Below are 22,547 nucleotides of genomic sequence, written 5' to 3' on the forward strand. Positions count from 1 at the left end.
ACTGTGAGTGATAAGCCATTGTAAATATCCTCGATCTCGATATAGGTTGTGGCTGTTACGTACACGAGGCTTTCAATGTCTTTGTGTGTGTGTGTCTTTTCATTTTGAAAATGTTACGCATGGTCGGCGATTGATGTCAGTACATCTGAATTTCACATCCCTTGTTAGGGAGGGGACATTTGATATTTGCCAAGAGTGATCACATTGTCCCAGGAATTTCAGATGTTTGGACACTTATTCACCAAGGGAACAAAGTAGGTCACCTATGACGCTGCACTCTTCTGTACAGCGTTGTGTCCTTGTGATCGGGTGCCAAGGTTAGAACTCTTTAGTATGAAATCCTGGAAGGGACATTGTCGCGTTGTCGCCCTCTCAAAAAACAAGCAAAGTGAGGCAAAATTAACCAAAGCGCGACATGCGACATCGCGATAATGCGACAAATGGCCGATATGTCGCGCTGTCGCATTGTCGCGCTTTGGTTAATTTTGCCTTATTTTGCTTGTTTTTGATAGGGCGACAACGCGACAATGCAACAACGCGACAATGTCCCTTCCAGGATACCATAGTTTAACCTTGGTTTTATTGCACAAAGTTTGCTGGTTTGGCACCTGCATTCCTCTGGGCTTACCATATGTACATGCATGCTCAAAGCGCTTTGATTTTCCCTCGATCATTGGATGTCAATCTCAACTCCCTGGGGATCATACAATTCGTGCAGCCACTAAGCGCACAAAGTTAATGTGGCTACCCCATCCTTACGAGGTACCACTTCATAGCTGGATGGACTGGGACACATAGTCACAGTACTTTGTACAAGTTTTACTGCACGTTGCTGTACCGGCAACTAGGTGTTTGCACGTATTCATGTGACCACCATCTGGTCATATACCTACGGATTCGTGGGTTCTTTTAAGTGTACAGGGTTGTGTACTGTACACTAGGGGTTGTGACAACACTGAAAGAGTTGACTGAGAGGTTTTTACACCCGGCCACAGTTGGGCTCGATCCCGGCACCTCCAAGCTCACTAGCCTGGCACCTTAGACAGCTCGCCCACCACGCCCCCCTCCTGAAACACATGATGTACATGAAATGCTTTTAGAAGTTACCAAATACGCCCGATTATTTAGCCAAACAAAATTGTTGGTATTTTGTTTCGCTCCGTTGCTCCTCCAAAGTCGCTGCAGAGGTGGACCCTGACAAACAATTTAATTGCGCTGGGGATGTGATTCTGCTCACTGCACAAGCTATAGTGGTTGTTCCTCTACGTAATGTAAAGTTGACACCCTACCACGTGACTGGACCTTATAACTAACCGTCGACAACACAAACCCGACACAAGCTTATGGGTGCAGATGAACTATGTTCAACATGTGGACTATAAGGTAAGTCAGAATGACAGTTTAGACTGTGCTGCTGTAGAATATGAACTTCAAAGCCAGATAATAACCAGTCTCGAAAGTGTAACGAAATCCATTTGGGGTAAAATGAAATTTTGAATTGAAAACCAGTGATGACATGAGGTCATCAATAATATTGGCAATAATATTGATTATCATATAAAATGAAAATGTATCGGTAGAGGGCTGAAGGGGGTCGTATTTTCTTCAATAGCCTGCTATTGGTTGTTACAAGTAGGTGCAAAGCCTCATATTTTCTTTTAAATGTAAGAAATGTGTCCATGTTTTGACAAAGAGAGACGTTATTGCTCCATGACAGTTTTAATCACAGCAAGTCTATTGTAATTTGCCACACAATGTCGACAACATTTGACCTTTTTCTACGTTTACACGTCACAACAAGAGGAACTGACCAAGACCTGAAAGTGAAAATAGGGAAAAGACAAGTCCATTGTCGAAATCCCTCACCGGTGTGATCCACTTGATACGATTACAGCCTGGCACTTTCGTGTCTAGGTGGTTGCATTAAGACATTGTCCCTCTCTTCATTAAGAGCATTGCTGAGTTCCTGTAGACTTGCCGGAAGGACAGGTCACTCCACATGTACTCAGCTGAGGTTGAGGTCCAGTAATTGCATTGGGACAACGGTCTCCTGTTCTTAGAAGACATTAACGGCTCGAGGAGGTCGTGTGTTATCGTTCGCGAAGTTCGGTCCAATAGCACCAGCATACGATCGCACGTATATTTTCAGAATGTCATTCCTGTATTGAAGTCATGTCATAGTGTCCTACTTTAGGATATGGAGGCAGATTCATTTAGAGCACCTGAGTAAACCCTCTACACAGCAGTCATGTTCCGCTACGTTGGAGCATGGGGTCTGTGTCAAACACTGTCTGTGAAGGGTAGACATTGTCCAGATACACCAATGAAGAGTACCGGAGCTTAGCCCTGGTCTCTTCAATTGTTGTGATCTTCAGGATAATCCAGGAGTACATGTCTGTGATGACGGGTCAGTGTAATTAGTTTAACCCATTCAACACCGCAGGCCGAATACTCGGCCACAACGTTATGAGTCCCCAGACACCTGACGATTAATCGGCCAGCAGTAGTCACGTCAAAATGAGATATAAGTTTAGGAACCTATCTGACTTATGATTCCTATATTAAATCTATCACTTTTTACAATGTCTGGAAACACTTATTAAATTTCAATTGATCATATATTATCGGCAGAATTAAAATTATAAACTATTTTTCGCAATGTTATTGAAAGCAATGATTGTCAGACACATGCTTCGGCAGCGGGTCAACAATAAAATTGTCAAAGAGCAAAGTATTGATGTTTCGAGGAAACCATTAAATAAATTGAATAAACTAATGAATAAAATCAGCAATAGCATTCATAAAAGTTCTCAAACGTAAATATAAAATTACTATTTCTATCTTTTTGTGCGATCATGTAATGTAAGTCAAGTCACTGCCAAGGGACATCTTGGTTTTCGACGCCTCAACGTTCACGCTCGGACACGATGTTTAATGCGAAAATATATGCAAGTAGCATTTTAGTCACATGTCATAACCTAGCACGATACATCCAATAAGTTCCATAATGTACGTATAGGTAGCGATTTCTTGCTTAACGTGTTCAGAATAGCATTATTTTACCCAAAACTTTCGTCTTAATATAAATGTTTACGTTAACAAAGACAGTATCCATTGCTACAACATGATTGGCTGCCTTAGGTCACGTGTCTGATTTTGACCAAACGCGACCCTTATAGCAGACTGTGGCGATCCAATCTTTATCCAATAAAATCGGTTCTTACAGCTGTGAAAAACTCTTGGCAAGGGTACAGTGTTGATGTTCAGAGCTTTCGAACGATACCCGCCATCAAACGATTCGCTTCGCATGTTATTCATACGTAGCTTCGGAAACGGATGTATTTTCCATTGTTGTGTCATGTTACCGGGCGGAAAGCCACTGGTATCGGGAAATAGGCGGCCATACATATTTTTTAAGAAATCTTTTTATAATAATTTCTGATTAAATAAAAATTAAAATATAAAAGAAAAGGGCACGGGGATGTTATGACATGTCACAAATGGACAAAAATTGCCATAGTTTTTGCTTCTTTCGTGGTTTATCTGAACATTATAAATGTAAGCTTGCATTTTCATTAAAAATAAATTTATTTAAGTTGTAGTTGTATTATCAGACATATATGATAAAAATAAATTTCATATTAATCAACAGTAGGATTAGATCTTTCAAATGGTGTATGGTATGTACTAGCAATAACGTTTTATAAGCTCATATTTTCCTTGATAAACATAGGCTTCATCTATGACCTCAGAGTCCCCGGGAATTCGGTGTCATGGCAGTTAAAGCTTCTGGTTGCCTGGTGTTGAAAGAGTTAATGCGAGTGCATGACCTACAGGGCTAGTGAGCAGCCAAACGGAGACGATTACACACTTAGAAGAAAATGCCACTGGCGTTCACCCTGGTAGATACATCATGCCTCGACTGTGTGCCTCTGTCACCCTGGTAGATACATCATGCCCCTGACTGTGTGCCTCTGTCCCCCTGGTAGATGCATCATGCCTCTGACTGTGTGCCTCTGTCACCCTGGTAGATGCATCATGCCCCTGACTGTGTGCCTCTGTTACCCTGGTAGATACATCATGCCCCTGACTGTGTGCCTCTGTCCCCCTGGTAGATGCATCATGCCCCTGACTGTGTGCCTCTGTCCCCTGTTAGATACATCATGCCCCTGACTGTGTGCCTCTGTCACCCTGGTAGATGCATCATGCCTCTGACTGTGTGCCTCTGTCCCCCTGGTAGATACATCATGCCCCTGACTGTGTGCCTCTGTCACCCTGGTAGATGCATCATGCCTCTGACTGTGTGCCTCTGTCACCCTGGTAGATGCATCATGCCCCTGACTGTGTGCCTCTGTTACCCTGGTAGATACATCATGCCCCTGACTGTCTGCCTCTGTCCCCCTGGTAGATGCATCATGCCTCTGACTGTGTGCCTCTGTCACCCTGGTAGATGCATCATGCCCCTGATTGTGCGCCTCTGTTACCCTGGTAGATACATCATGCCCCTGACTGTGTGCCTCTGTCCCCCTGGTAGATGCATCATGCCTCTGACTGTGTGCCTCTGTCACCCTGGTAGATACATCATGCCCCTGACTGTGTGCCTCTGTCCCCTTGTAGATGCATCATGCCTCTGACCGTGTGCCTCTGTCACCCTGGTAGATGCATCATGCCCCTGACTGTGTGCCTGTGTCACCCTGTTAGATGCATCATGCCCCTGACTGTGTGCCTCTGTCACCCTGGTAGATGCATCATGCCCCTGACTGTGTGCCTGTGTCACCCTGTTAGATACATCATGCCCCTGACTGTGTGCCTCTGTCACCCTGTTAGATACATCATGCTCCTGACTGACTGCCTCTGTCACCCTTGTAGATACATCATGCCCCTGACTGTGTGCCTATGTCACCCTGGTAGATACATCATGCTCCTGAGTGTGCGCCTCTGTCACCCTGTTAGATACATCATGCTCCTGACTGTGTGCCTCTGTCACCCTGGTAGATACATCATGCCTCTGACTGTGTGCCTCTGTCCCCCTGGTAGATGCATCATGCTCCTGATTGTGTGCTTCTGTTACCCTGGTAGATACATCATGCTCCAGACTGTGTGCCTCTGTCCCCCTGGTAGATACATCATGCTCCTGACTGTGTGCCTCTGTCACCCTGGTAGATGCATCATGCCCCTGACCGTGTGCCTCTGTCACCCTGGTAGATGCATCATGCCCCTGACTGTGTGCCTGTGTCACCCTGTTAGATGCATCATGCCCCTGACTGTGTGCCTCTGTCACCCTGGTAGATGCATCATGCCCCTGACTGTGTGCCTGTGTCACCCTGTTAGATACATCATGCCCTGACTGTGTGCCTCTGTCACCCTGTTAGATACATCATGCTGCCTCTGACTGTGTGCCTGCCCCTGACTGTCACCCTGGTAGATACATCATGCTCCTGACTGTGTGCCTCTGTCACCCTGTTAGATACATCATGCTCCTGACTGTGTGCCTCTGTCACCCTGGTAGATACATCATGCCTCTGACTGTGTGCCTCTGTCCCCCTGGTAGATGCATCATGCTCCTGATTGTGTGCTTCTGTTACCCTGGTAGATACATCATGCTCCAGACTGTGTGCCTCTGTCACCCTGTTAGATACATCATGCCCCTGACTGTGTGCCTCTGTCACCCTGGTAGATACATCATGCCTCTGACTGTGTGCCTCTGTCACCCTGGTAGATGCATCATGCTCCTGACTGTGTGCCTCTGTCACCCTTGTAGATACATCATGCCCCTGACTGTGTGCCTCTGTCACCCTGGTAGATACATCATGCCCCTGACTGTGTGCCTCTGCCGCCCTGGTAGAAGCATCTTGCTCCTGAGTGTGTGCCTCTGTCACCCTGGTACATGCATCATGCCCCTGACTGTGTGCCTCTGTCACCCTGGTAGATACATCATGCCCCTGACTGTGTGCCAATGTCACCCTTGTAGTTACATCATGCCCCTGACTGTGTGCCTCTGTCGCCCTGGTAGAGACATCATGCTCCTGAGTGTGTGCCTCTGTCACCCTGGTAGATGCATCATGCCCCAGACTGTGTGCCTCTGTCACCCTGGTAGATACATCATGCCCCTGACTGTGTGCCTGTGTCACCCTGTTAGATACATCATGCCCCTGACTGTGTGCCTCTGTCACCCTGGTAGATGCATCATGCTCCTGACTGTGTGCCTCTGTCACCCTGGTAGATGTATTATGCCCTTGACTGTGTGCCTCTGTCACCCTGGTAGATACATCATGCTCCTGACTGTGTGCCTCTGTCACCCTGGTAGATGCATCATGCCCCTGACTGTGTGCCTATGTCACCCTTGTAGATACATCATGCCCCTGACTGTGTGCCTCTGTCACCCTGGTAGGTACACTGTGCCCCCGACTGTGTGCCTCTGTCACCCTGGTAGATACATCATGCCCCTGACTGTGTGCCCCTGTCAGCTCATCATAGGAAGAGGTGCAGTTTGGGTTGCCTATTTTCCGGTACATTTCAATCTATATTTGAGGTGTTTTTCGTTAGCCATCAAAACGTGAACCTTACAAAACTTTCACAACTAAACGTTTCTCCAAATTGCAGCATGTAATAATATGTCATTTATGTCTTCACATATACCTATTTGTTTTTCCTACAGCTTATCCGCTTTCCTCGCATGTATTGGAGTGATCTATGGGTATGGAGGATACAGGAATAATATCCCAAATGGCTACAACCTGACCCACCCTTGTGTGACGGGGGAGACGTGGCAGGGGGTAGGACATGAGAACCCCGCGGGTGGAGGTGCCAGAAATCAGTTCGGTATTGATTTTGCAAACCAAGGCAGAACGGTGAGAAAATAAAACCGTTTTCTTTGCAAGTTTGACATCTTGTCCAGAACATGAAAATAGGTAGGATTTTGCAGTTCAAAGCAAAATGGCATGAAAATAACAAGCTGTAATTGATTTCGGTTTTAGATAAAGTCCTGTCCATGAGGCTAAGTTACAGCTAGTTTTAGTTTCGTATACACGTTCATCATATCGATACTCATGATGAGAAGTTTGATCTATCTTCGCTTTATACAGAATGAATTAACCGTGAAGATCCGGGTTAGAATTGGTCCTAGGAGGTGACTAACGGGATCGGATGGTCCGGCTCACTGTCATATTTCATCATGTCCCAATTACAAGATCGATGCTCATGCTGTGATCACCAGATTGTCTGGTCCAGACTCGATATTTAAAAATCGCCAAATAGCTGAAATATTGCTGAGTGCGACTTTAAACAAAACGTTCACAACCAAAACAAACTTACTTTTCTTAACTTACTTTACTTACTTACTTACTTACTTACTTAACTTACCTGCCTGCTTGCCTACCTGCCTACTTACCTGCTTGCCTACTTACCTGCTTTACCCACTTACCTGCTTGCCCAACTTACCTGCTTGCTTACCTGCTTACCTACTTGCCTACCTGCCTGCCTACCTACCTACTTACTTTGCTTGCCTACCTTTACCTACTTACTTACTTACCTACTTACTTACTTACTTACCTACTTACTTTACCTACTTACTTACTTACTTACTTACTTACTTACTTACTTACTTACTTACTTACTTACTTACTTACTTACTTACTTACTTACCTACTTACTTACTTACTGAGCATGGCAGGGACAAATCAAGGTAACGATCTTATGTCAGTTGCCACCCATGTCAACATATTCACAAGTATTCTACCCATTCCTTTCTTGTCCATACAGTGGGCTAATGTGTGCAACATGGACTCCGATGGTGATGGGATGACCAATGGTCAAGAACTGGGTGACCCCCAGTGCATCTGGACACCTGGAGCAACGCCCACACGGACAAATGGACTCACACACCCAGGTAAGTACTTTTGTGCCACGGCACTTGATAGGAGACAGCGTTCTTTGTGTCTTCAATTTCATAGCTAAAATTCTATTCTTATATGGACGGCGGGGTAGCCTTGTGGTCAAAGTGCTCGCTCGTTACGCTGAAGACCCGAGTTTTTGCCCCACATGGATACAATGTGTGAAGGCCATGATATTGCTGGAATAATGTTAAAAGCGGCGTAAAACCATGCTCACTCATTCACTATACTTATATTATATATAAATAATTTGTTTTCCCTCGTCTCTAAGATCAACTGCTTTGAACGAATTGTCTTGCATGTTATCTATTTTGTAAGCAGGAAGAAACTTGAAGACCAACTTCACATGCATGGTGTTTCTATGAATAGGTACACTTCAAGAACTTGCAATGTAAACTGAGGGGCAAAAGAAACGTCCCCGATCATTTTTGTATCATAAAATGATACAAACACGTGCAATTCAATGTTGAAATGTTTGATATAATTTTTGAACACATTATGCAGACTGTCATTACAGAACAATTGAAACAATTTGCTGTAAGTAGAGTTTTTTGTGACGTTTTTCACAGGAGGTTCAAATGTCCGGTTTTCGATCATGACAACACATGCACATCAGTACTGACAGAGTGTCTTTGAGTGTCCAACTCCTCAGTAGCGAGTGTGTCCACCTCTTGCAGCGATACATGCTGCCACACGACGTCGTGCAGAGTGCACAAGACGTCTGATCACGTGACCTGGGATGCGACGCCATTCTTCCTGTAGAGCTTGAGCCAAAGCGTTTCTTGTCTGTGGGGGATGTTGACGTTGCTTAACCTGACGGCCGAGATGATCCCATAGGTGCTCAATAGGTGATAAATCGGGGGATCTTGCTGGCCAAGGAATGACGTTTACGTTGTTGTTGTTCAGGAAGTTCCGGGTAACAACAGCAGTGTGGGGAGTAGCGTTATCCTGCTGAAACAACACGCCTCGATTCTGCTGGAGGAAGGGTAACACGACAGGTCGTAAAACAACATCAATGTATCGACGGGCATTCAGGTTTCCCTCTATCACCAACAAGTCAGTCTTCCTCTCGCCACAAATTCCCCCCCCACACCATCACACTACCGCCGCCAAACGTCTCAACTTCCTGAACGCAACAACGTGCTGTGCGTTCGTTCCGACGTCTGTAGACTCGTACCCGACCATCAGCTTTGTTCAACTGGAAGCGGCTCTCGTCACTGAAGAGTACCCGGCGCCAGTTCCGCGGCTGCCACTGCCGAACTCTACGTGCCCAAGCCAATCGACGACGTCGATGTTCACGCGTTAACGTCACGCCCGGAATGGTCTGTAGGCTCTGATACCGAATCGGCGGAGTCGTCTGGATATGGTCCTTCTACTGACTGGATGGGTAAGGCTGGTTGTTGCTGATGACGTCACAGTCAGGAATCTGTTGCGCAAGTGAAGCACCCGTAAATGGCGGTCTTCCTGAGGGGTGGTTACGGGTGGTCTCCCTGTCCTAGGCCTGTCTGCAGTCCGACCTGTTGTTCTGAAGCGTGTCATCAGTCTGGTGATGGTTTTCTTGCTGCAACCCATGATTCTTGCAACGTGACTGTGAGAAGCACCCAGCTGCAACATCCCAATAGCTCGTTCTCTCTGTTCTGCCGTGAGTCGAGGCATGTTCTTTGTGTCCAACGTATTGAAGTGATGAATTCGAACAGTCGAGCATAATTTTTATACTGTACTTTCATACGGGTATGTTTCCACAGAAGCATGCTAAAAACGTGAATAAAAGCAATTTTCATGCTTACAAAAAACTCCACGTGGATTTCCTTTCTGTGAGACGTGGGGATGCGTTCGGGAGATGTGTTCCTAACTAAATTTCCGTCATAACGAAAACAGAAGAACTGTTTTTTACAATTTTACTTTGGGGACGTTTCTTTTGCCCCTCAGTTTATTTCGCAGCACTAAATTCCATGTATGGGATATGTTCGGACGACGTGTGCAGGGGCGGCAAACTCCCCACCCACCCACCCCCACGTCAGGACTTGGCAGAACTGGGCGTGGCACTCCAAGAGGAATGGAAGAGGATTCCTCAAGTTGACATTGGTCACCTCATTAGGAGTATGAGATGGTGATGTCATGCTTGTTTGGCAAACTAATAGTGGGCCAACCCGTTATTAACCAGTTGGTTGGTTGGTTTTATAGTTTTAGGGCGACGTGGGCCAATAAAAGGCCTATTTGCGCCCAATATTGACCAGTTTGTGACATTTGGGTTACCCCCCCCCCCCCCGTGAACTTCGCAATGTCTACAAAGAACATCTGCATCAATTTCAAAGTTAATTTGTTGAAAACTGTTGATAGATATCCTCCACATGAACATTGTTTCCCAATGACAATTAAACATACGATTGCTTTTATTTGTCTCCACTTTTCCATAGCCCCTACTTTTTGTGAGCAGTATATATCCCATTTTAAGATTTCTCTTGTCTTTATGCATTTCAATACATACCTATGCACATTTGATGTGTTAGCATTTGTGATGTTATGCGGCGATGGGGGAGGGGGGGCATTGCTGATTGTACCAATTCGTCAATTTACGTGTGCTGACCGGAGATTTCATTTCAGGCTATTGTGATAAATCTTCAAGCCAAACTTGTGCTGGACTAGTCACAGCTCCATGTACAAGTTCTAAATTCAACTGCCCTGAAGCTACAGAAAAAGGTAGGAAATAGATTAGATAGATTAGATAGATAGATAGATAGATAGATAGATAGATAGATAGATAGATAGATAGATAGATAGATTAGATAGATAGATAGATTAGATAGATAGATAGATAGATAGAATAGATAGATAGATAGATAGATAGTCGAGCACCGTTGTGTCGAACTCTGATATTTCGGATATCTCAATATAATTGCATATATGGTCCCAACAAGCAAACTTACCCTTTTAACTCGATATTTGCAAAGAAACTCGATATTCACCTACCTTTCATGGGCAAGCATCCCTCTGAACTGAAGTTGATTCCTCACGTTTCCACAAAGGGATGCGGTATACGTAGTGAAAACTAATTAGGGCTAATTGAGTTGAATTAATTAGGAAGTACTCATTGTTACGACTAAACACCACTGATAACGGAATATAGTTTCGAATCAAAACATGCTGAGAATTGTTTGTTTTGTTTTCTTTCATAGTGATGTGATGATAGGCCCCGGTCGGATGTCTCGAAGTTCGGAAAACTCGATATCTTTTCATGGTCCCATGAATATCGAGACAACGGTGCTCGACTGTATATATAAAGAGTGAGAGAGTAAGATATACATAGAGAAGCAAAAGAGTAAGGGAGAGTGAGAAAGATAGAGAGAGAGAGTTAAAGAGAGATAGTGAGAAAGACAAAGCCAGTTATCGGTTTTCTGTATTCTATTTACCATTGCAGGAGTCGAGAAACGGGTTCTCAGCATTCCACGGACAGCTGTTCCCGACAAAGAAACCACGTACATTTGCATGACCTTTGACATGGACGAATCACAGGATTATCACATGATTGCCACCACAGCGGAAATTGACAACGTTGACGTCATGCACCATATTCTTCTTTACGGCTGTCGTGATGGCGGTATGTATTCATGGACCATATTCTGCTTAACGGTTTGTGATATATTCTCATTTACGGTTGTCGTAATGGCAGTGTGTAGTCAGGTACAATATCCATTCGTGACCAACTCGTGTTATTCCGGAACAAGCCCCTCTGGAAGGATTTCATATTTGTGCATGAACATGAGAACTATTTTAACCAAGAACGATAACTGTATTTCTGTTTTTTCTTTCCACTGGTACTTATATCACCGAAGCACTCCTACATCGTATTGCTGTTTTTTTTTATATTCATCTTAAAGTATTATACCTCTTTGATACAACTAAAAGAAGCGGGAGAACATATTTGTTTAAGACATATTGTAAGGTAATTATTACCAGCTCTTCAACTTATATTTCCAAATATATATTTCTAAATACGGTTTAAGAGTCACAAATGTGCGAAAATACGACAAACCAATCATTACGCACGTTCTGATTGGTTTGTCGTATTTGCGCACATAACAAGCATCGAGACGGGGACGAGTCTTCTTTGAGCATTCATTTCGTCACCACTCGCCCCTTTGCGTAACCTCCAAGAAGACTCGTGCCCGACTCGTCAGAACGCGCGTAATGATGGCGGTGGTTTGATAAAAATATTCCTAAGCAAATAAATCCTTTAAGGCATTACGTCATGGTTTAGAAAATAATGAAATATATACATCGTCATATTGAAAGTACAAAGAACGTAGCTAAAAGAATTGTGCTGCCTAACAAGAATCATATTTAATAAGAATCATGCGATTGACGGCGAGAGATTCAAATACACGCGTGTGCTTTTGCTGACATAACGGCTCTCATGGGCCCCAATTAAGTGTATTTCTGACGATCTTGCGGGCTTGTTTTAGAGATTGTACGTGGGCTTCCCAACATTGTTAGGAAATACCTCGCTACGAAAAAATAATATGATAACTAATCAACTTTAGTCTTTAATATTGGGTTTATATTTCACATCTACACATGTACATATTCTTCGGTGATATCAAGTACCATTGGAATCAAACAGGGATAGAGTTATCGTTCTTGTTTGAAGTAGTTCTGATGTTCATACGCCAATATGAAATCCTTCGAGAGGGGCACGAGTCGCTATTTGTCTTGTCCCGGAATATCACGAGTTGGTCACGAATGCCTCTTTTACGATTGTCGTAATGGTGTCATTTATTCAAGTACTTCATTCTCCTTTTTGTTTTTCGTTATGGTAGTATGTACTCATGCACCATATTCTACTGAACGGTTATCGTCAAACATAACTGCCAGTTTTACCAAGAAGTATACAGAGAATTCTTCACCCTTTCTGTTTCTATAAAGTTAGAGAATTGACTATGGTATCGGTCTGTGAACGAGCTGTCGAGTGATCTGTATGGTTATTCAGAAACAAACACGTTCGAAATTGCGTCATAAAATACCTTCCTATGGGGCACTGCCGAATCGTCAAAACGTAAGTCAAAACATTTGCATGTATAGCAAAATAACACTTAACAAAAAGAAAGTAGCAAAAGTGTTCAGATGCATCATGGTCAGATGCACATTGGGTTAGAAATGATCTTCAGCAACCCATGCTTGTCGTAAGAGGCAACAGATGGGAACGGTGGTCAGGCTCGCTTACTTGGTTGACACAAGTCATCGTATCCCATGATGCTCATGATTTTGATCACTGGATTTTTTGTCCTGACACGATTGTTCTCAGATCGTCCCCGCATAACTGGAAGTTTATCAGTACCATCTGCGTCCAATATCCACCAGCTTATTCTTTAGTACTAGTGTACTGACAAATTCTAAAAACACAACTGAATGCACAAAAAATATAATTGACATATTTGGCTGATAATGACGGTTAGTACTAGCTAAAATGATCAATAATCGGAAATATCGTCGATAGGAAAAATAAATTATTAATTAATATCGATATGAAAATTGTGTTATCGATTATATTGTGCATTTATTTTGCAATGCAAAAATGTTTTAATTTTCACACAACATACAAATACAGGTCTTTAATCATGGTCTCCTTCTAAATTATGTTCAGGATGCTGTTTTACTTATAATCCATGCAAAAACATATCACCACTGACTAGTGATGTGAAATATATTCATTGCTTTCAGATATTTTTGTCTTTTTTGCTCAAAGTTACATTTCCGATAACTGATTGATATTTAGGAGAGATTATCGATTTCTATCATCTATAGCGATAGCCAGCTCCATCACATTGCATCACAGTTACGCTTCCGATGATGGATCGATATTTAGGAAACGATTATCGATCTCTTTGATCTATAACGATAGCCAGCTCCATTACATTGTATCACAGTTACGTTTCCGATAATGGATTGATATTTAAGAAACGATTATCGATCTCTTTGATCTATAGCGATTGCCAGCTCTAATGACGGTATGGTTTTCTTCCTTTCAGCGCCTGTCATTGCAAGTCCAAGAGAATGTGGGATGTCAGTTCCTGCTTGCCAGGACGTAATAGGCTTGTGGGCTGTTGGTATACCTGGCCAATGCCTCTACAAGGAAACTGGGTTCCGAATGGGCAAAACCGGCTACAAGAGGCTCCTGCTTGAGGTTGTATTCCAATTCATAACGTAACTATTTAAATGAAAGTTCAGTAAACTTTTGACTGAAGTATGCATGAAGTGAAGCAGGGCCAAAAGTCAGTTCCTTATTTCCTCAGTCCGTTATAGACAACGTTTACTGTAAATGAGTCCTCTCTGCTTAACCTAAACCGGTTTGGTGTTTAACGCATGGTTCATGGGTATACCATATCTCTGGTAGAAACTGTTCTCACATGAGCTTATTGCTCGTGAAAGAGCTCAAAGTTTTGCCCCGAAACTAGCACAATGTCTTCCTCGACGCACCAGAACGGACATAGCTAATTCCATCCTGGTTGGCTCCCAATAGAAGCCAGCATAAATGCAGGAAAATTGTTCTTCCTGGGGCATCTTTGTCACTGTGCAAACCATCTCCTTCCAAAGAAGTTTTTTTTGACAGTACTCTCTAGTCCAGCATCGTCCAGGACATATACATGGTACTTTCAAAGTATGGACTAGTAGATGACTTTGAATGATTTGTTATATCCGGTTCGTTTATGCCTCAGAAGTTATGGAAAAGGAAAGTGAAGGCTGTATGGACTAGAAGCGTGGAAGCTAAGGTTAGCTGCGGACCCGGACGTACGTCACTTCCTGGACATTCACCCAGACATAACCCCTCACATGGCCTTGAAGGTTGCCAAAGTGTGTCCTTCTCTGAAGGCTGCTGCCAGATTCGTAGTGAAGGTTTGAGCTGCATGGAGACCAGGAACTGCTTGTGGACCATGTGGGATGTGCGGACAAATGGAGACCTCCTCATCCAGATATGTCACTGTACCAGTTTAGAGGACTCCCGAAAGGAGTTATTGTGCAAAATCATATGTGTCGCACCAATAGAGTGTAGTGCCAAACTGCACGCCAAAACAGACTATGACCTGACTGCCAATCATGTAAGCCTCCCATAGAGATGGGTTCTGAGACAATCATGGACTACTATAAAGTGATCGTCAGAGGACTGTATGCCCTGAACGTGTACCTACATAACGGTTGTCGCATTATCGCATTTGAGACATTGTTGCCTTTATCACATTTCAATGTTCACTGTATTCATCATTTAATGTATCTCCAGCAGTATCACTGCAATCTCTTATAGAGGAATAAATAAATAAATAAGTATATATATATATATACACATATATATCTCCAGCCAATAAGAGACTGATCCGTCGGATCACCTAGTCTGATCATCCGATCTATGTATTTGTCTGTTATGGCAGGTGATAATCCTGCACGTAATTATAAACGTTCTATCCCATCTCATGTGATCGACACGAACCACTGTCACAAGTTTATGTACTGTTTTGATATAGTACCATAATATACCAAATATACCATAAGGCCATAGCACTGGAAAAAGGAACATCCGGTGTCCCGGATAAGAATACCGCTAAACAAAACTGAATTGGATGACAACTATGGCACAACTATACTATGGCATTCCCAAAACTTCGATGATAACAAGAAAGGCTAAAGCCCAAATGGCACCATTCATAATGAAGACTTGTTACATCTTCTTCAGGAACCCTTCTGAGCAAGGGGACTACCAACCAGCAGCTTCTGCTGATGGAGAAATCTACAAACAATAAGATCCCAAGAGCATAGTTCCTGATATCACATCAGACAAGGGTTGTGTGTTCTTGAATCTGAAATTGACAAACATTGGAACTGATGCAGAGTAACAGATAATTATGGGTGTCCCAAATTGTCAAGATATTTCAAACTTCAGGAACAACCTGCAGTTTCATTTGCCTACAGGAACGCCATTTATGAAAACACAATGCCATTTACAAAGTGGTCAGATGAAGCAAATGATATATTTGGGATTACACTTTCTTAGTAAAGTACAGATTCTAGTACTTTTGTTGGGCTGAGTCCCACACACTCTAAGCGCCTGCACACAAAGTCAGCCGCCTAACCCGCTCAGTCACCGCGGCTGCCACTTATGCTTTTAAGCCATTTATGCTCATTATATTATTCACGCTCCAGGAACATCTTGTAGAACATGGCTTTGCATGATGTAACGTGTAGCCAAGCTTCATCGTACTGCAACCTACCTGTTTGTCGTAAAATCCCAGATGGCTTCTCCCTTATTCACAATATAAACCTTTGTCAGGGATTAAAATATAGCCCACAAAATGGTGAGCAGCCTATTACATATGGGCATTACAACTTGAAAAGCATTTTGTATTTCTGTTCACGGCACCTGTTACATGTATTTTAGACGAGAGTTAATTCAGTGTGTAACATTATCATTGGAAGAATGGACACGAAAAGGAGGAAATGGATTTGGGAAAAAACTATTCATCACCAGACAGAATGTCAACTGAAATGATGTCATCGAAAGACCAATCGTTGTCCAGACAGTCTAAATAGATTGTATGCCATCGTAAGATTATGGCGTTGTTCATGCTTAAGCGTTGTTCATGGTGCCTGGGTGTGTCAGGTGACAGTGCTGTATAACGCCATCAATTGAGCGTATGCACAAGTAAGTTTTTGTATGTGTTATTATTGTTTAAGTTTCACTGGAACAACCCGCAAAAGACATCTGGACAGATGGACGGCTCAGGCCTCAGCATCTTCTACACCCCCAACCTTCGACCTTACGACGCGGGAGTGTTCTGGACAGGTGAAAGCAACCTTGTGATCCCGCCTGGACGGAGCAGGACTGTGGTCGAATCTATGTGTCCATCACGGTGCACCAAGAAGATCCTGAAAGAGACCATACATTTCATCTCGGGTTACAACCATATGCATTACAAAGGTAGGTTTCATCCTTCAGTGATTAATATGTGGCCAGTTGGCGTAAGGCACTGTCGGTCATTGTGTAGAGTTGCATAGGCCTGCAAGCATCCTGACCTAAGGCTCGATCCTAGATTTACCCGAAGCATGAACACCACACTTCAGTTGATGTCATGTGTTTTGCAAAGGGAAAGAAAAACACGCTGTGTCCTTTGGAGTCACTTTAGGCTCTACTGTTGCATCCCTTAGTAGCACTAGGATCTACTGGTTTGGGGTTCAAATATGATTTTCACGATCTTTGTCTACTGTTTCGTGTACTCTTTTACCAATTGGTTAACACCACTGATGTTTGTTACTTTGAGAGTTCCTCACAGATTAATTTGACATGTCCTGCTATTATTGAAAGCTGTTCAAAGCCTAGTTGCGTGGTCTTTGGAAGTATGAAGTGCGTGAGTTAGAACATTACTTCCCTCACATAACTTCGAATCATCTTGAGAATGATAGGAAATGGCGTAGCACTTTGTGGAAACCCAAAGAGCACAGTAAAACACAGACACATATATGTATTGCTGTGCAAATGGAATCCACGAACATAGGGTTCAGCTTCTCGCTAGGAAATTTTTAGTGAATGCCCGAGCCACACTGTAGTCGTATAATTATGTCCTGCGTATGTTACTATTTAACTTGAGTCTCCTCCTTCCAGGCATCGCACAGACGGTGGAACTCTTCAGCGGAGACTCGAGAAGATATCTCACCAAAGATCTCAACTACAGCTACGACGATCCAACAAGCGTGGTGTAAGACTCTGGAATGAATACCTGTACGGAGAGCACGCGATTGGGGACAAATGTTTAAAAATTAGATGCTTTACATTTATTTTTTTTAAGAAAAGAAAAGAAGTACAGTACAGTATTACAGCATGACATTGTCATTCCGACAACATCTTATTCCGAACGAAAACGCAACAAATATTAAATGTTGAACGGCCGCTAGGCGGTGGCTGTTTTTAAGGACGTTTTTCTTCAATATGGTCCCCTTTTTTCATCTTTATTACACACCCATTTTTCTTGTGGTAGCGATATCTATTGTGCCCCAAGTGAAGTCTTTGAAACATTATGGTTGTTAACCGGAAGTTATTTTGTGTCAAGTACTAAAGTGTATACAAAGGACTTAGTTAAGCACCCCCTGACATATCTCACGATTGAATGAGGCCCGATCTGAACCCTTTGGAGCATATCTGACATGGTCGTCGTGTGAAACAAAGGGTTCCTCCTATACAGAAGCTGGTCCAATTGCTTTACATGACTAATGGCGTAGACTTCCGCTGCAGTGGATCAGGAGGATGACAGGGAGTATGAGGAGGAGAGTGCTGGCTGTCATGCAGTCGCATGGAGTCACGCTCGGTATTGACCTTTGTAAGACACGCAATATCACATTTTGAATGTTCACTTTCACCAATAAATTCAACATTAAACATTTCAGTGCCATATATGTACAGACATGGTTTTGTATGAAAATCAAAGTTTTCTAATGAGCAATTATCATCATAAAAGGGATTCCATTCATTTTGTCGGTTTTTTATGAGTCAAAGGATCATACGAGTCAGGAAAACTCATGTTCTTCCATCGTGGTCACCACGAGAGGCCTTATGTACGTTTTGAAAACCTATAATTGCAAAAAAGGGTGCTTAATTAAGTTGTTTGTGTATATTTTGTTTATGTCGTGATCGATCGGAACCGGAATCTTGATTGATGACTTGAGGCGGAGTAATACATCTGTGACACGTCCTTTGTGCGGAGCGATGTTTAGAGTTCGATAAAAACAGTTTGTGTCTCGAAAGGGGTATGTAATAAATATATAGCGTTATAATCGTGCATTTGGACCGTGTGTGGTGCCCTTAACTGGTCTTGTCCTTCGTGCTATGGCTAGGATAATGCGAAAGGCAATGTAAAAAACATTCGCACACACTATCAAAACGTGACAAAAGGTAGTGCTTGTACCTCAGCAACACTCTCCTACCCAGAGTTCCATGCGGCAAGCCAGCATAGTACCTCTGCCACAGGCCACAAAAAATGTGACGATTCGTCACATCTTGCAATGTCCATTCAATATAATGTACAGATTTCGTTTACTCTTTTATTTTTGACGAGTCTACACATCTAACTAAACATCTTTAATAGAATGGTTTAGTTTCACTGAAAAAATATCCAAAAACATGTAACACTATTTTGATTTGCGTAGCGATCCTTTGGTTGAACGGGTCCACGAGCTGTCATCGAAGCTGATGGAGAGCAAACGACGCAGCCAGTTTGATATCTAAATATGTACTGTCATAGACCTTAGTGTCGCAGTTGTGGAAGAATATATATGTAACAATGTAAAACATTATGAAGAGAGCGCCGAAAAGCTTTCGTGGGTCCAGTCTCTTCTTATTATGAATATGCGCGTTTGTTTACAAACAAGAGAAAAGTCCGGTCACGTGATGTGCAAATTAGCCTGTGGCAGTGATGTTATGTTAAGTCATCGCTGTGCCGGAGTGTGCCTCAGCAAGGCATAAATTTCAATTGACCTGCACTGATCCATTGTATTCCCAACAGATATGATCCCCCAGTTGCCGTTCATCCTGGTGATTCCCTGAAGACGACCTGTGTATTCCGATCCGTGTCTTCTAAGACAACCACCTTCTACGGTTCTGCCACAAGTGACGAGATGTGTTTTGGTATATTCGTCTACTACCCTAAAACTGCCAGCACGAACAACGTTTGTGTAACGTGGAAGACCATCAACCGCTGTGACATAGAACGTGGAGCTCTTATGGGCTGCAAACTGGCTGATTTCTACAACAATTCACACCCCCACACGAAAATGGTTATGGACAAGGTAAGCTGCAGTACCCACCAACTGGGCACATATCACTATTATTATGATCATTATAGTAGTAGTAGTTTATTTCGGTAAATCATATTATTACATATTCGGTAAGTTATGTATTACTTCTAATAAATATCCTTTAGAGTAGAATTGTGTAGAATATGCTTGTAACATGCAGTGACCAAAATTATGTACAGTGCAATACTCAAATTTGAATCGTTCAATATAGCCCCGTGATATCCAGGTTAACCCATGAAGGTCTGGGTTATAAATTATCTTCAGCAACCCATACTTGGCGTAAGAGGCGACTAACGGGATCGGGTGGTCAGGCTCGCACATGTCATCGGTTCCCAATTACGCAGATCGATGCTCATGCTGTTGATCACTGGATTGTCTGGTCCAGACTCGATTATTTACAGACCGCCGCCATATTGCAGGAATATTTCTGAGTGCGGCGTAAAACTAAACTCACTCACTCACTCCAGGTGAATAATTTACTTGACTTTGCATGTGTTTGTGATAGATGCATCCAGTAGCCATGCGTTATTACCGTTTCGTGTTTCTCCTTGTTTTAGCAATTCATAAACACATGCCCGAGAGATTATCGGAATCGAACAATAGACACTTTTGGCAGATATTTCTTATTATCATGAAAACAAATGAGGTGGCTTGTTACAGTCGCACGTACATCAGTGTAATCAGAATTACCCGTAAAGTCACCTGTTTGCAACCCGTGAAGATCCCGGTTAGAACTGATCTTCAGTAACCCAAACTTGTCGTAAGAGGCGACTAACGGGATCGGGTGGTCAGGTTTGTACATACAAGGTTCACTGACCTGGTTAACACATGTCATCGTATCCCAGCTGCGTAAATCGATGCACATGATGTTGATCACTGGATTGTCTGGTCTAATTTACAGACCGAAGTCATATAGCTTGAATATTGCTGAGTGCGGTGTAAAACTAAGCTCACTTACTCACCTGGTGTAAAACTAAACTCACTCACTCACTCACCTGTTTGCATGGGTGACGCAGTCAATGATAATGAATTACACAGAAATGAACCAAATTCACTGTTTGCAAAGTCCTACAGTCATGCCACCATACGAATTGACACTATAGTGAAGTCATTAAATGTATACGATCACAATTTGATTGGCTTGATGCGTTAAATCAAACCACCGACCAACCTATTTCACAATGTTTCACCCATGCGAACTGTTACTACGGATTCTATTTGCCATGGGCTCGTCCAGACTCAATTATTTACAGACGACCGCCATATAGCTGGAATATTGCTGAGTGCGGCGTAAAACTAAAGTCGCATACTCACTATTTGCCATGGGGGGTACAGACCGCCCCCGTGGTGTAGTGGTTAGAGCGTCCGCCCGGAAAGCGGAAGGTCGCGGGTTCGATCCCCGACCGCGTCATACCAAAAGACGTTAAAATATGGTACTTGTTGGTCCCTGCCTGGCGCTCGGCATTAATGGGTACAACAAGTGCTGGTCGGCTTGGAGTCAGTATAATGTGTCTGAGTGGGGTATTCATGCTTCACTGCGGCATGGTATCTCAGTGGGCTAGCACTATAAAACCAGCTTCAGTCTGGGCTAGTACAAGCAGCCGCACATACACATACACACGCATGCACGTCGTCATATGAGCGAAATATTCTCAAGCACGACGTTAAACCCAATTTCACCTCACCTCACCTCACCTCACCCATGGGGGGTACAAAAATCCAATACCAAATTATATACTTGAATATATATATATTGAATACAATGAATCAGAAATGTTTCACATCACTCTGTCTTTCTCCAGGTGCTGGACAACTGCAGTCCCTACGGAGGATGTCGTCAAGAATGTCCTGCAGCAATTGCTGAGGCTGAGAAGCATCCTTGTCTTGCCAAGGGGGTAATGCAGGATTACCTGTTGACTTTGAGGTCCAGAAACCCAGACCTCAAAACAGCCAAATTTGTAGCTGCTTTTGGATCCTGCTCATGCAGGAAGGACGACAACAACGGGGAGCTTCCCGGCTCACACCAGCGGAACAACATCTCCCGATGTTCTTGTGTCAACAGTTGTTCTTGCGATCTGTGCAGTTTTATTTCTGTAGATGACTCTCTGTGTGTTAGTTCCGTGTATGTCCTTCGGAACTCTCCAAAGCCTATTGTATATTGTAAGGCTGGTTAAAATGACCGATAATCGGAAATATCGTTGACATGAACAAATATTAATGATTATCGATATGAAAATGTGTTACCGATAATATCATACAGGAACTTTTGTGGTAGAAACAAGTTTTTATTTTCTCACACAATTTACAAAATCATGGTCTGCTTCTAAATTATCTTCAGGACGCTATTTTGTTAATAATCCATGCAAAAACATGTCACCACTCACCAGTGATGTAAAATATATTCGGGTTTTTTCAGATATTTTTTTCATTTTTGTTCAAAGTTACGTTTCCTATATTTACCGATAATCGATCGATATTAAGTTAACGATTTTCGATCTCTATGATCTATATCGATAGCCAGCTCTATAATATTGAATTTTGAAGATATATTCAGGAAATTAAAAGAAAAAACTGCATGAAAATGATCAAATTGTACAAGTTCAAATATATCTTGGGCATCACACTAGGGGCGATGGGATGGCGTTGTGGTTAAAGCGTTTTTTACGTCACGCTTGAATATTGCTAAACGTGGCGTAAAACTAAACACACCCAGCACACTAACTTTTTATTAAGTGTACTCTGACATTAATTAACAATACTAAATGATTGCAGAATTTCAAATAATAGATCATTGGGGACACTTTAATAAATGTTTCATGTTAC

The 22,547-nt window shown here is 42.9% G+C and overlaps 1 protein-coding gene across 1 annotated transcript; it reads left to right on the plus strand.

The window, feature by feature from the left end:
• The first annotated feature begins 1,244 nt into the window (after positions 1–1,244).
• Positions 1,245–22,064, plus strand: LOC124284512 (tyramine beta-hydroxylase-like). The gene is made up of 10 exons (XM_046720596.1): positions 1,245–1,383; positions 6,659–6,851; positions 7,762–7,888; positions 10,497–10,592; positions 11,311–11,490; positions 13,919–14,073; positions 16,614–16,857; positions 17,539–17,632; positions 19,433–19,715; positions 21,527–22,064. Exons 1-10 carry the CDS (start codon positions 1,361–1,363, stop codon positions 21,896–21,898), a joined length of 1,767 nt encoding a protein of 588 aa, XP_046576552.1. The 5' UTR covers positions 1,245–1,360; the 3' UTR covers positions 21,899–22,064.
• The last annotated feature ends 483 nt before the right edge of the window (positions 22,065–22,547 follow it).

The sequence above is a fragment of the Haliotis rubra genome, unplaced genomic scaffold (genome assembly GCF_003918875.1).
Source record: "Haliotis rubra isolate DU_JTF1 unplaced genomic scaffold, ASM391887v1 Scf338, whole genome shotgun sequence".
Classification (NCBI taxonomy): Eukaryota; Metazoa; Mollusca; class Gastropoda; order Lepetellida; family Haliotidae; genus Haliotis; species Haliotis rubra.

Bases quoted from the DNA above. Each gene is read 5' to 3' on its own strand.
- LOC124284512 (XM_046720596.1), top strand. From the start codon at position 1,361: ATGTTCAACATGTGGACTATAAG. The intron at 10,593-11,310 runs GTAGGAAATAGA...TTACCATTGCAG, and splicing joins CCCTGAAGCTACAGAAAAAG to GAGTCGAGAAACGGGTTCTC. The intron at 14,074-16,613 runs GTTGTATTCCAA...TTATTGTTTAAG, and splicing joins ACAAGAGGCTCCTGCTTGAG to TTTCACTGGAACAACCCGCA.